This window comes from Macadamia integrifolia, chromosome 9 (assembly GCF_013358625.1).
Source record: "Macadamia integrifolia cultivar HAES 741 chromosome 9, SCU_Mint_v3, whole genome shotgun sequence".
Taxonomy (NCBI): domain Eukaryota; kingdom Viridiplantae; phylum Streptophyta; class Magnoliopsida; order Proteales; family Proteaceae; genus Macadamia; species Macadamia integrifolia.
The window spans coordinates 19855639-19871037 of record NC_056565.1 but is presented as its reverse complement, the minus strand read 5'-3'; the positions used below and the strand labels follow the sequence as shown (position 1 = coordinate 19871037).

The 15399-nt window shown below is 38.8% G+C and overlaps 1 protein-coding gene across 1 annotated transcript; it reads left to right on the top strand.

Annotated features, from left to right (window-relative positions):
* Positions 1-586: 586 nt before the first annotated feature.
* LOC122089355 (translation initiation factor eIF-2B subunit delta-like) lies at positions 587-12600 on the top strand. Its single transcript, XM_042659013.1, has 7 exons — positions 587-1390; positions 2744-2878; positions 9745-10115; positions 10458-11202; positions 11356-11452; positions 11547-11601; positions 12313-12600. Exons 1-7 carry the CDS (start codon positions 832-834, stop codon positions 12406-12408), a joined length of 2058 nt encoding a protein of 685 aa, XP_042514947.1. The 5' UTR covers positions 587-831; the 3' UTR covers positions 12409-12600.
* Positions 12601-15399: the final 2799 nt, after the last annotated feature.

Here is a 15399-nt window from a genome sequence, read left to right as displayed (position 1 = left end):
AATGCCTAGAGATCCCCTTTATTTATAGAGGAAAAATGACTTCTAGAAAAAAAATGAAGAGATAAGGTATCTCATTCAAGTTTCTCACAAAAAGAGAAAGAGATAAGATCTTTCATTCAAGTCTCTCACAAGAAGAGAAAGAGATAATGTCCCTCAAAATGAAGAGACAAAGGCTCTCATTAAGTGAAGTAAAAGAGATATTAAGATGAAGAAACCATATTAAGTATTATTTGTAAATACATGAAAGGTTATGAGAATACATAGAGATAATTATATGAGGGATCATACAAGAAGATAGAAAGATGGTCAATTCTGAAAAGACACAAGAAACTAAAAGGTAATTTGAAACTTATAATAATTTAAATTCCAACAGAACCTTATTAAATCATTATACATTATGCAAATGTGTTGGTGTTTGCTCTTAACAGAATATAAAATATAAAATAACATATTTTATAAATTTACTATTTGCTCTTCTCAAAATTGTACTAACTAGAGATGTTTTACCTTGTCATATATCTTGGGCGTTGCGACAAATAGTGAGGTGTTACATTTCACTGGGCACAGTGACAGAAAGAGAACCTCTTGTTCCCTTATTTGTTTTGGTTCAGACTTTAGAGTTCAAACTTCAAACCCTTTCCCGATTCTCGTTATCACTAGCAACGGTGGCCATTTAAGTAAGAGAAGAATTGATTTCCCGTATTTTCTCAGCACTTGCTCAGCCATCGGAGATTCTCATTCTCAGAATCAATTCCAATGCAATCAAAAAGGTTCTTCTCGCTTTAGCATCCAAACCCTCAAATCCCAACCCTTCTTTACCTGATTGCGTCCATGGAACCTCGCAGAACTTCAAGAATGGTCATCGACCCCAAAGTCCGCCAAGTCGGTTTTGTAACCCTAGGCTCCGCCACCTCCACTGGTGGCGCTCCACCTCCTGATCGGACCAAATCGGGCCCCGCCGCCTCATCCTCGCAGGTGGTCTCCGACATCTCGCCGACCGGCAACTCTCTTTCCCCGGTAATGATACCCCCACCTCGCCACGCCTCTGATAACCTCTCATCTTCTTTGGTTCTTCACAATCAGTCTCGTGCAGTTCCAGTTCAAGTTCCCATGTCGCCTATTCGTAGGCCTGCGATGGGTGATGACATGCCCCTTGGAAGCTACAACCCTTCTGAGTCGCTTCTGGGTACCTCCCCTACTCCTTCCAGTAGGCTTGATGATGGGGGTTTCTTTGAAGAGGATGCTTCAACTGGTTGGATTGTTGGGGGTAACCGTGGAAAGCTCGCTTCGTCTTTTCCCAGTGGTGGGTTCGATTCCACGGCCACCAAATCGGGTAATTTTCCGTCGGCAAGTAATCTGACCACTGCTACTGCAGCGAAAATGGCTCCTGGTATGTAAATTATCCATTGTGTTATAGCTTTCTTTCTTTCTTTCTTTCTTGTATTTAATTTAATTAGAGGAAGAATGAACCCGACTGGACCATGCCTGGAATGTTATTTGCTTGGTTTTCCATCAATGTTTGTGATTGTGAATATATGATGGGTATGAGGGCTCTGATTTGATTGTACAGAAGTGGAAGTTATGATGAGAGAATTTTTTTGCCTTGTATTCCACCACCTTTGTACAATAGAGGGAATATATGGGGCGGGTTCTTAAGTGTCACTGTAAAATGCAGTTGAAGTGAAGAGAAAAATAAAAACACTTTAATTGGCACTGGTAACATCTTAGTAGGTATTGTGTTGGTGGTTTACAATTCCCAATAATAAAGGGGAAATCATGCACTGACACCTGGATTCTAAGCAGTTGAATGAAGACTCCATGTAATGTTTTTGACCAGCTTGTGTCTTTAAAGTCAAACGTCCATGTGAAGTATGCTACCTTTTACCAAAAGAAAAAAGAAAAGAAAAAGAAGTATGCTACCTTGTTCATCAATTAATGAACATGTTGAGCAATTGCTCACTGCAATGTGTTTACAAGAGAAGAATTCCAAAATATCAAAGTAGACTGGTTATATTATGTTCCATTTGCCTGTTGTATGTGGTTTCTCAAAGAAGTCCATCAATTTTCTCTCGTGACAAGGTATTTCATATTATGAAAGAGTTTCTGTTCCAGGATTTAACCCTATACACAAGCACTTCATTCTATTGTTTAAAATTTTCTGTTTTGGATGTCCTGTGTGGGTGGTAATTAAAGTTTCTGTATTCCTTATAAGCCTATGTGATTTACGGGAGTTCAGTTTTATTTTTTGATAGATTCATCAGGAGTTGAGTTGGAGAGCAAGTATGTGTTTGATATGGTTCATGCCCTTGTTTGCTATAGTAATAACTTATGTTTGAGAAAAGAAACTTATGTTATTAGAGGATATCTATCCATAATAAAATATAGAAAAGGGAGAAAGAAACCTGCCAGTCTACTGTTGCATACATTGGCACACGGGGCCAATGGGAGGGTCCGCGGGAGCATCTTCAGCACACTGGACCAGGGGGCAGCGTGGTCTTTTCACATCCACCTGTGTCTGGGCGTAGGCAACACCAGGCTGGTAGGGTTCTTTTTCCCTAAAATATTACCTTCTTAGCACTTAATTTTTTAAATTAAATGGTTGCTACCATGCTGTTTAGGTTTGGAATTTCTACCTTCATTGAATACTCTCTTTCTCTCCCCCCTCCAAAAATTACACACACTTGCACGCACACATTCAAAGGCATTTGCATTCATGAACTAAAGAGAGGAAAAACTATTGTAGAGAAAAGTGGAGGACCATTGGTGCAAGTACAAACCGAACAGGTGGAAACTTCAAAACCTTTGAAAGAGAAAACTTCAAAAGCTGAAAGGCGTGCCCTTCAAGAGGCTCAACGAGCTGCCAAAGCAGCTGCAAAAGGTGCTGCTTGTTTCTTACCTTTTTCCATCTCTTTTCCATTTTCTGCTTTGTTATGTGATTGTGTAGTTGAGTAGCCAATTATTTGTTGGGTAATTTTACCTTTATTTTCAGTGTATCCCATTTTTCTGTTGTTGACTTAGAATCCATTAGCTTTTCATTATCTACTCTGGGAATTGGATAACTCCCTTTCACAGCGAGGTTTGGTGGATTTTTCTTTTGATAAGTAGCAGGAAGATTATTAAGAAGGAACAGGAATACAAGAGAGTACATGATAATACTAATAGTACAACAACAACAACAACAACAAGTGGATGCTGAAGCCTAAACACAAAGGCAAGCTGTTTAGAGAAGACATTTATTTTGTTTGAGGTCTATTTTGTTTTATGTTCCGGGCTTCAATTCTTTATATATTACTATATAGTTTTATTAGTGAGAGGTGCCATCTGATGCTTTAATGTATAGGGTAAAAGAAAGTGACCTACAGGTCCTGCGCATGTTACGTAGGCTTAAACACATAGATATGCATGCATATGCAATGATGTGCTCGTGCACAACCTCAACCGGTGATTGTCATTTGTGTAAGGTGGAAACTCTGTTTTTCTGGTGCTGGCATGATTGGTTAATGTTTACACTAACCATTCAGGCCAAGTTAAAAACAAATTAGCCGACTGCTTTGATTGCAAATGAAACCTTGTTATCTTTCTGGTGCATTTAGTGTGATAAGATTTTGCAGGAGTGCTAAGAGAATAGTTATATTGAGAGGCAGGTCCTTCCTATCATTGATGACAACTCCTTGTGGTTTCCATTTTAAACTTGAATGGCCTCATATTTTGGTTTGTAAGTTGGCGGGGTAGGGAGATCTGGCTGGAACCATCTGTATAAAGCTGGATCACATTTTGCAAATTTGGATTCAGGAATAATGAGGGGGAAAAGGTAAAATTTGGGTTTAACTCGTTTTGCTAATTTGGGAAAAGGTCAAATTTGGTTTAAAAAAAGCTGATTATGTTAAAATATTGGGATTGAGTTAATTTTATGCTTAAACAATTAAGGACCAAGATGCGGCTTTTATTTATTTGGAATATAAGTCATTAGATCATTTGGTTAGTCCATTAATTACTGCTATATTTCTAGCAACTGGTTTAATATATACACAAATTAATTTTCCTTGGGTTACCTGAATTTTTTGGATGCTGATTGCTGAATGCCTTATTATGAAAAATTCAAATGACATTGTTGAAATTCTCGACATAATATAAGAATCAGTAAATAAATATAATATATACAATATAAAAACATAATAGACAAAATAACTAGATTGTCACATGCACGAAACAACAAAGGTAAAAAATATTAAAGTTAGTTCTCCTTCATCTTTTTTTTTTTTGGGGGGGGGGTTGTGTGTGGAGAAGGTGTGGAGGTGAGGGATGATGAAGGGGAAAGAGTGGAACCCCTATTCTGTAAACACCAATGCTTCGGAGTCACAGTTCCTGCATGTGCTGCAGAGTCCAAGATTGAGCACCTGAACTGTGAACCTATGTGGTGTAGACCCCGATTTGTAGGTGGTGCATTTTCCCTTTTCTTCATCACTTCAAAACACATACTCTGGCAACCGCTCCTACCCTTTTCCATGTTCAACTGTGAGACAATTGTTGGTGGTGTGGCAGGGACACAAGGTGTGGTTGGCTGATCAGGGGAAGAGGAGAGGAGTGAAAGGGGGAAGGGGAAGGGTAGTAATGAAGATCTTAATTTTGTAAGATATGGGTTCTGTAAGCTTCTGTAATTCTGTGTTTTTTATTTTGGGGAAATCTTCATATAACCAAGCTTTCTGACAGGTGCCACAAGGCAAAAAAAAATGCTCATAGGCTCTTCCTTATGGGGTCTGATCTAGAAGGGTAAATTTGTCCTTTCATTTTTTGTCTCTTTCGGGAAGCCTGAAGATGTTCCTGCAGTGAAATCTCCTACCGGAGTCAAGTTTAGAGCTTGATTCTTATTTCTGGATGATCTCTTTCTTTTTGGGGACCAGAAACACTTACTTTTTGTCAACTAAGCTTACAAAGCCCTGATGGGTCCAAATCTATACAAGAGTTCTTTGCAAAGCTTTGTGACTTAGAGCCAATGGAGAAAGCAAGGACAAAACTCAGACACCCCCAAAGCAGCACATGAAAACTGCTGTAGAAGTCTCTATGACACAGAACCAATAAAAGTTGGTGAGAACAGTAAGATAGACACTCCAATAGCAACACCAAAATGATCAATGCAAAACATGAAGGCTGGACCAGCATGTAGACATTAACCAAGCTTGGCCTGCTACCCCTTTCTTTCTTGCATGGGAGAGCCACTGTGTTCAGGGGTGGAGATTCAAAACATTGGGCTTCAATGGAGCCACTGGAAGTGAGATGAGCAAGCCCATCTCCAACTGGGTTGGCCTCATGGTTAATATGGTTGACCTGCCTGTCCCATGGCTTGTCTATTGGATTGAGCCAGTCAATTAGCAGGGCCCTGAGTGCCCATGTGTTGGTGTGACAAATCTTCTAGGTGACTATTGGAAAGCTCTATTCCTATTTCAGTTGTCCCGTATTCACCATTCCCAGTTTCTGCAGGCCTTCCCAAATGATATCCCTTCTATCGGGAAATTCTTCACATGAGGGAGAGGAGCCATAAGTGGCCTGAAGGAAGTTTTTGTTGCATTGATTTCCCCTTTTAATTTTACCAGAACTTAGAAACGGATTTTAGTGGTAATTTCTTGCCTGATCTGAACAATTTGAGGCCTATTGTTTGATGATATATGAAAAACCCATCACTGCTTCAAGTTCTGTCAAAGAGGAGATGTCTTTGGGCTGCTGGGTTCAATCTAATATTGTCTGCCATGACACAGAACTAGACCATGAAGGGAGGAGGTGAGGATGGAGGTGTGCGCAAACAAGAGGTGTATCTTTTTTGTGATTGGAAAATTCTCAATTTACGGCCATTGTACAAATATTACCCTTCCACTTAAAGGGATGTAAGGAAGGCTTTGCTGATTGATGAAATGACAGTTACAGCCCTGCATCCCATGGTACCTGCCTTTATAATTTCTTAGGCAAATTTGGATTGAGAAATGGCTTAAGTAACAAATGGTTATCACATGAAGCATTACCCTTTTATTTATTCCATTTTCAAGTAGCCTGTTTTGACAGACCAAGTTTAATGTTTCCCCTTATTATCCATGGAAATAAGGCCTGTGAACTATTCCAAACTTTGAATCCAATTAGAATTTGGAGCATTTAATTTGGGAAGCGCAGTTTGGCCAAATAATTTGTGAAATTTTGCTGAATCTACTATCTTCGGTTTGGCCAAATAATTCATGAACTTTTTCTGAATTTACTAAATATTGTGCGGACCTGAACCTTGTTCGCTCATCCTGAGCCATGTACCTTATTGGCTAAAATTCTTGTATTTAGGCTGAGTGATGCAGATAAGTCACTTAATGTGCTTATTTTATTGCAAATAAGCCTTGGGTTGGATTATGTATGTGTTGGGCTTTTGATCTCATGGGTTTTCTTTGTAATGGACCTAAAATATGGGTAGAAAGTAGGAAAATGGGATTTTATTCATTAGTTTAGTTAGAACCTCTTTTGATTTTATTTCCTTTGTTATTTCAGTTTGAGTCAGTTTAGGTTTTTCTATTAGTGAATGACTAGTTAGTTACCTACTCCATGTGAGAGTTATAGTCTAGTCCTATTATGAGTCGAAGTCTTACTAGGAGTGTTTAGTCCTATTTGGAAACTAGCTCCTAGTTATGTTATGATTGCTATTCTGCCCTCTTTAAATAGAGGAGCCTATGTACTCATAATTTGAGATTTGAACAGAGAAGAATTGCAATTATTTGCTTAGAGCAGTTCGGATAGCTATGGGTGAGAAGCCCAGACTGAGATTGCCACCTCTTCTCCCACTTCCCTTGTTTCTTCTTGGTTTAATCACTTTGTTTCCTTTGCTATTTTCTGTTTACTGTTATTAGAAGTTTAGACCTGTTAAAGCATTCATAGACAGAATCGGCCAGCTAAGAAGTTCCTAGTACTGCAGTTAATTGATCCCCATTGCTGCCCCATTCTGTGACCTGCCTAGAAAGACATCCAGCAGGAGTGTTCCAGGCCTTCAAAGGATCCATCGATCCCCATCAGAGCACGGTTAAGGAATCAGCCATGTTCATGAGAAACTTCTCTTGTTTCTCTCTCCTCAGCCTGAAATCAAGAAAGTAACTCCTTATCCCTCCGTCAATAGTTCCTCATCTTTTTAGGTTTTTGTCCCCTCCTTAGGGACTACCATTGATCCAATTTTAGCTCATTCTGAGCTTCACAGCAGCAGCCGCCCCATCCCCTTTATTACCCTCTGCAGGAGACTTTCTCTCTCCTGGCCGATTGTCTCTTTTGGGGCTTGTTTCTTGTGGGTTGCTTATTTATTGTAAGGGTTGTTTAATGTAGTTGTTTCCTTGCTCTGAGATCTCTTTAAGTTGTATTGTTTGGGGTTAATCTTTTGTAATCTACTCCTACATTACTGAGCCTTGCTAGCCACGAACTTGTTACAGTTTTGCCTTGGGATGATTTGTATCCTGAAAATTAATGTATTTTATGCAGTTTTGCCTTGGGATTACAGTTTTGCTTTTGAGTATGGACGAGTGTTAGATCTTAGGCGTTGAGTGGGTTAATCCAAACTGTGATGTCAGGCCCAAAATTGAGCATATTCCTTTGCTTGCTTGCTGGCAGAAGTTGCAACACTAGCCTCAATGCATGACTGTGTGCAACTTGAAGTCTTGAAAGATATACGTGACTATGTGGTGCCATTTTTAAGCATGACTGTTAGCTAGATGCTGGAATTATCGCAAATTATTAGCTTTTTTTTTTTTGGGGGGGGGGGGGGGGAGAGATAGGCCCCAAGGGGAGTTAAACTTGTGACTTCTTAATTCTGAGGTGGTGCCATTTTTAAGCGTGACTGTGTTAGCTAGATACTGGAATTATCACAAATTATTAGCCTTTTCTTTGGGGGGGGGGATAGTTAGGTCCCAAGGAGAGAGTTAAACTCAGGAGTTCTTAATTCTGAGGTGTTGGTCTTTCCCAACTGAGCAACCAACTTGGGGTTATTGTCTTCTTTCTTATTAAAATCTTTCTATATCATAAGCTTCATATTTATTAATATCTTAATGTCATTATTTAAAAGTTTGCTGTTGTGATGCAGCAGAATTTCAAGTCTGCTGTGAATGTGATTTTCTTCTATGAAGAGGCTGATGTGGCGTATTCCAGCCAAATCATAGGTGGCCTCTGGATTAGCCACATATGGTTTCCCTTCTCAATGCCAGCTCCAGTGTACACCTTGTGCACTTTTTCTCTATGAAAAAATATCATTTGAATATTATTAGATATAAATCAGGCTTCAGAAGTGGCTTTTTTTTGGCCATTGGAAAGACCACCCAGGATAAATTTCTTGATAACTAATCATGACTGTGTTAAGAAAAATTAAAAGAGGTAGTTTCTTATTTTCTTCTTTTTTAATTCTCGATATTTGCGAATAATTACTTATAGTGGTGTGACTTAAAATTTTGGAGACTATTAACTCATATATTGTTATTTATCCCAGGTGCAAGGTTTGATGCTATTCCTGTTCTGTTCTGTCTATTTTCTACCTATCCTGCCTTCAATAAAATATTTTTGGACGTTCGCAAAGGTTTAATATTCATCAATTCATGGGCATTTCTTATTCTCATTATGAACTTGACAGTACAGTAGCCAATGGGGTAATGTTATGTATTTCTATACTATATACCACCCACTCTTTCAAAAAGTAGACTCCAGGGTTTGATAGGTAATTTCACATGCAAAATGTGGAGCTAACAAGAATCCAAGCATCAAAGCATCATGGGATTTGTTTTTTTTCCCCTTCATTCCAAGAGATTGACATGGATCTTGGGTTGAGATTCTTCCAATACCCAATCATTGCTCTTGTGTCTCCACAACCTTGGTCTCACAAAATTGCTGATCTTTTACCATTCCTTGCTCTAGAAGCAATGTGGCATTTAAGATGTCATTGAGCCTGATAAGTTGTTCTACCAGTCTTAACCTGAAGAATGATAGAGGTTCTTCTTACAAGTCTTTCTTTTTCGCATTTCTAGGAGCGATGTGTTGAAATGGTGCCTTATATTGCATTACCCTTTTTCTTTATTCGGGAAGATAATTCGGGCAGTAGAGTTTTTGAATTTCATGATCCAGACTTATTTTTTTTTCTTCATGGTAATCTCTGTATTGGGACCAAGTAGATGGAGGGTCTGATTCACATGAAATTCATGATATAAATAGTGACCAAAATATTGTAATGGGTTTTGTTTCACTGTCACAGGACCCAGATTTTCCATTGGAGGCTGCTATGTCTCAACTCCCCTAACTTTATGGTGTACCCTAATATATATGGGCTGGGTGAATAGATGCTTCACAGTCGTCTCTTTCACTGGCATATATTTATTGTCAATTTGCTACATTCTCTGACAATTGTACCCACTCAGTAGTCAGACAAGCTGTTTTTCAGTGACACCCTATCATGATGACTTCCCTGAAAGAGAATGTAACATAAAACTAAGAGAGGGAACGAGACAGTTCCTTCTTCCAAATTGACCTAACCAAAATTACCATCAAATTAGTCACAATTTTACAAATTTACCCTCTACGGCCATCTGTTATAGAATTGGGCACCAAAGTGAACTTTTGGGTTGAAATTACATGTTTTAACCCCATGTGAAATATAGAGTACCTTAAGGGAGAAAGAGTTATGCAGGCTTGATGAACTTCACTAGCCTTCATGGGCATCTGATCATTTTTCATACTTTGCTTTCTTTGCTGTAGGTGAAGGAAATAAGACAACTACCACTTCTGGAGAGCCAACTGCAATGAATGCAAAACCATCTAAAGCTGTGAAGGCTTCACAAAAGAAAGATGTTACTACTGGAGCATCATCTGTTGCAGCTTCAGAGAAGAAAGGAGGTGATCGCCCACCAGAAAAAGATAGAAAGAAAGATGTTCCTCCTCCACGCATGCAATTTGATGACAAGCAACGGGTTGAAAAGGCTAAGAGGCGTGCAGTAGTCAAACAAACTGAAGCTAGGAACAGAGTTCAGTTGTTTAGGCATTTGCCTCAGTATGAACATGGAACTCAACTTCCTGATCTTGAGTCAAAGTTTTTCCTACTTGATCCAATGCATCCTGCTATTTACAAGGTACTTGGTAAGCAAATCAGTGGAAATGTCAATCTAGATTCTTCTATCATATGTGCACAGCCATATTCAGATATCACTGCTCAATTTTCAGGATGATTTTTCATTTTGTCATTCTTGTTTGCTTAGTTCTATACCTCTTTTCTTCTTGCTAGTTCTTCAAGAGAATCCTGAGTTCTCACAGCATGATATTGTGAAAGATTGGAGGATGATATCTGTCTTTTAAATTTCCAATTTCAGATTGGTTTGGATTTGTAGTGTTAGTTCCAGATCAGTGATGTTAATGCTATTGAAATTGCTCGTTCATAATATTCTCATCTAATAATTAGTATATTAATTTATCAGGTTGGATTACGCTATTTATCTGGAGATATATCTGGTGGTAACGCCCGTTGTATTGCAATGCTCCAAGCTTTCAAAGAAGCCATTAGAGACTACTCCACACCTACAGAGAAAAGTCTTAATAGAGACCTGACTGCAAAAATCAGTAGTTACGTTTCATTTTTTATAGAATGCAGACCCCTTTCAATCAGCATGGGAAATGCAATTAGAGTTTTGAAGAATCTAATTGCCAAATTACCTTTGACACTTTCTGAGTCGGAAGCAAAAGCCACCCTTTGTGCAGATATAGATCGTTTTATAAATGAGAAGATAATACTTGCAGACAAGGTGATAGTCAGGCATGCTGTGACAAAGATTAGGGACGGGGATGTACTTCTCATATATGGCTCATCCTGTGTTGTTGAAATGATGCTATTGTATGCCCATGAGCTGGGGAAACAGTTTCGTGTTGTGGTAGTAGACTCCCGTCCAAAGCTTGAAGGACAAGCATTACTTCGTACGTTGGTGGCAAAGGGCATCAGCTGTACATATACACATATAAATGCTGTTTCTTATATCATGCATGAAGTCACAAGGGTTTTTCTTGGGGCTGCTTCAGTTTTGTCTAATGGAACAGTTTACTCAAGGGTTGGAACTGCATGTGTGGCCATGGTTGCTCATGCATTCCGTGTTCCAGTTTTAATTTGCTGTGAAGCATATAAATTTCATGAAAGGGTGCAGCTTGATTCGATTTGCTTTAATGAACTAGGTATGTTTTCTGTGAAAGATTTTGAGCTATTAGCATTAATTTGGGTTGACCCCATCCCAATTTCCCATCCCCATACCACAAAAGGAGTGTGCCTCGTTCTTTCAGTTCACCATGTTATTTGACACATGTTTTGTCCAACCATTATTTTTGCAGGGGATCCAGATGCCATAGCAAAAGTTCATGGGAGAAAGGATGTGAACCATTTGGATAATTGTACTGGTCATGAAAATCTTCAACTTCTGAATCTTATGTAAGTGTTTAGATATCAAATTCTTTTAACTTTCATGAGCTTTATTTTTGAACAACTGATTTTGATGGTACTTTTCTTGATATGAAACTTACAGGTATGATGTAACGCCTTCAGATTATGTCTCAATGATTATCACGGATTATGGCATGGTAAGTTGTATTATGATTTTAAACCAACATGTTTCGGCTTGACTTTACCTAGAAGTGATGCAAAAGGTTTCTAGGAAGTCATTTTTACTGTTTTCTTACTATTGCCTTGTTGCTCAGTGCTGCCTTCTGTTTTGTGCTTTGCCAATGTTCAAAGCCTTGGTCTTGGAAACAATCTGATAGGGAGAATTTATAAGCTATGACATTTATCTGCAATATTGCATGGGAGGACATCTTTGCTATATAGCGAATTTGATGATGGTTGTAAATTGGCCCATGTAATTTAACTACAATTCAAAGCCGGAAGTAGTCAATGCCTTGAGCTGGGTGAGCCAAAATACAGAAAGCCTCGGTTGATATGGCAAGTCTAACTGAACATAGTTACAGGACCATCTTCAAAGCTAAGATCAATCATATGATTCAGGTGTACCGCACATTTTTTGGGTCATACGGTTGAGATGCACCATTAAATTTGATATGCCGACAATCCAAATGGTGCTACATCTATCATGCGGTTAGATTTGATAAATTAAGTAGTACTTTTCCTTGATTTATTTATTTCTCATGTATTTTTGTCCTAGAATTGAAATATTAACACTTGGTCGATCTTATCTTTGTTCATTAATTCCTTTGATATTGGTATATAGAGTTTGCCATTTTTTTTGGGTGAAAAGTTTGCCATTGAATTATCTCTGAATTTTCATGTGCTTTCAGGTCCCAACCACAAGTGTCCCTGCAATTGTTCGAGAATACCGAAGAGAATGCTTATGGATAGAGGGGCCCAGCATTGCCAATTCCATAAGAGAATAATGAAAACTTTTTTTTTTTTTTCTTCTTTTCTGTGCTGGAATTCATCTTGCAGGCCTGTGGTCATGATGAGGCTGGGATAATCGGACACCAGAGATTTATAACACAGGCCCGTATTTTTTCTCCTTTAAAGTCATGATGCATCGCCCTTAAATTCGTCTAGTGATTTTTTTGGCCCGCTATTGGAGCTATTAAGAATAGTGTACCAGAAATATGGGGCGTATGAGAATGATTACAGTTGGTTCATTTTTCTACAATCAATGGCAGACCTCTATCGAATATTGCATGGAAGACGACATATACAAATGGAGATACTTTATCTTGGTTCACACTATCTCGGCATTTCTACTTGTTTGCGAAATGGATATATGGCTCCAACCAAAAACGGAGAAATAAAAAAAAAAAAGAAAAGAAAAAATGAAAAAGGGGAAATGGATATATTAGATTTTCTATATATACGATTTTCATGTGACAGCATAGTCTGTCTTCTTCCATTTTTATGGTTTTGGTTAGTGTACAGTGTTGACTACTGTTTGACTAAGTGTCCCAACCATTAGTTTTGGTATAATATTATCATTATTTGTTTATGGGTTTTAAGACTTTAAAACGTGTTGTACATGGGTTAAGGGGGTTAGAGATTATCAACTTGCCCAACAACCTCTCCTAGGTGATGTGGTAGTAAAGTTTATATATATACACCGATCTTCTAAATCTCATAAATCTCCAATCTTTCATGCGGGTCAGGTATACTTGTATTCTTGGGTGTCACATTCTTCCCCCTTTGGACATCATTTTTCCATTGTTTCTTTTGGCCCATGGACCTCAAGGCCATAAAAACATTGTACCATGTTAGGGAAGTTAGAGGCCATCAACTAACTTAACAATTTCATTATGGGGGATGTGGGACTAATGTTTGCATACCTTCACCAATCTTTCAAACTCTTGTTATTTGTCATTCTTAGTGGGGATACTTCACCTATTTTTCAGGCAGGTCTGGTATACTTGCTGTATTATTGGGTGTCACATTCTCCCCCTTTTGAAAAATGAGGGTCTAAGCTTTTGAAACAGTTCAATGGCATGGGCCTTGTTCGTCAAAGGAGGCTATGGGGGGTGCCATAGGAAGCTGTGGGGGTGCCCTAACCATTTGCTAATAGTACAATGCGCCAACCAAGTTTCCAATGGCTTATACAAGGTCAGGCTGCCCACCCTGAAATGCTCCTGTTGGAAATGGAGGAGGTAGGACTCCGATAGCTTGTGGAGCCATAACAGAGACGCTGTGCTCAAAAGGGAGGGGGTGGAATGTGACATCCAAGAATATGACAAGTGTACCAGTACCGTCTGGGAGATTGATGAGGTGTCCCCACTAAGAGACAACAAGTACCAGGGGGTTTGGGAGATCGGTAACTTTAGTCCCACATTGCCTAGGGGGAGGTTGCTGAGTTAGTTGATAACCTTTAGCTTTCTTAATGTGGTACAAAGAATTTAAAGCCTTGAGACCCATGTGTCAAAAGGATAATATTGTGCCAATGTTGATAGTGCTGGGGTATTAAAATGGGCACTCTCATTCTATTAATCTTGGTTCAAAACACTGTTACCAAAATCCATTTTAAATAAGTTCCTATTTTTTACCGCTTAAGCTGAACTTAAATTTTTTTATAAAATTACAAAGATGCCATTTAATAATGCGAAAGGACCGGTTTCCCTGCACCCATGGTGAATGATTTCTTTAGCATTCAAAGCTGTTCAAGAGGGGAGGGTGAGATGTGGGATTCCTGACCTAGGATCACGTGGTGACAATCACATGGTAGGATTTTTCATTTCAACTCTTCTGATTTTTTTGCTATAAGTCAATAAAGAATATATTAAAAAATAAAAAGGACGAGAAAATAGGTAAAATAAAAAAGAAAAAAAAATCTCTAGTGATTAAGATAGGTATAGGTGTCAATTCTAGGCACACACCGAAGACCCACACCAAACCCGACTGGCCAAGTTCAAAACCAATTCGATCGATTTAATAAACATGCTGGGTTCAAGCCCTAACAATCTATAATATTCAAAAGGGCCGTTCCTAGTGCAAGGGCCTTACCTGTTGATTGCCTGCCTGCAACTGATGATTATGAGCGCACCTAAGCCCAACCTTTTAGCATGACTCTTTAAGTTATTTGAAATTCCTATTCTACCCCCAACCATTAAGAGTAAAGAGAGGCGCTTACAGTCTACCCAATGCACCAAAAAACCCTAACCCTTCCCTTTTCTTTTGGCCTTTCTGCCTAAGGCACATTTATTAGTATTCCCCAGTAGCCATATTTTAGAGACCAATTTTTGGCATAGCCTGTTTATAGTTAAATGGTGCAACAGCTTGTCGGAGGCCCGTTTAGCTCGATTAAAGACCAGTAACCAACAAACCGATAATAAACAGGAGCATGCATGCCTAACATAAGCCGGATTAGTTAAACAAATAGTCACGGTGCAAAGGGGAAATTGGTCAAGCTTGGTTAGCCCCGACCAAACCTGACTGGTTGACAACCCCTAGAGAAAGGCCATGAAAATTGAGGCTAGATCAAGTTTATGAACAAGATTGTTCTCGCATGCTCTTGGTCTTGGCATTTGGAGTACATTGAGTCTCTGCATTTAATGGATTCTAAATGTCAAGAACAATCCCGTACATGAACCTGATCCAAACTCATGAAAATTGAGGTGATGATTCAAAGAGTACTCAATTAATTTAATGGTCCAGATCATACATAACATTTGAAATCCATCAATCAGGTCACTGATTTATGGGCTAGGTTGCTTGATGGGTTTATTTTCCTATATTGGTCCTGGTTCACCTGTTCACCAGTTGTCATAGAACCAAAGAACAAAGCCCAAACTCAAGCAAATAAAGTTTTGGGATTCAGTGATTCTACAAATTAACTAAGAAGGAAATTATAGCTTTACCGGATCACAGAATTTTAAGTGAAAACTGAAAACTGAAACATGAAATAGGAGGGA

Coding starts and splice junctions, on each gene's coding strand:
- LOC122089355 (XM_042659013.1), top strand. CDS start 832: ATGGAACCTCGCAGAACTTCAAGAATGGTCATCGACCCCAAAGTCCGC. Junction 1,391..2,743: donor TGCAGCGAAAATGGCTCCTG/GTATGTAAATTA, acceptor AAACTATTGTAG/AGAAAAGTGGAGGACCATTG. Junction 10,116..10,457: donor TGCATCCTGCTATTTACAAG/GTACTTGGTAAG, acceptor TTAATTTATCAG/GTTGGATTACGCTATTTATC.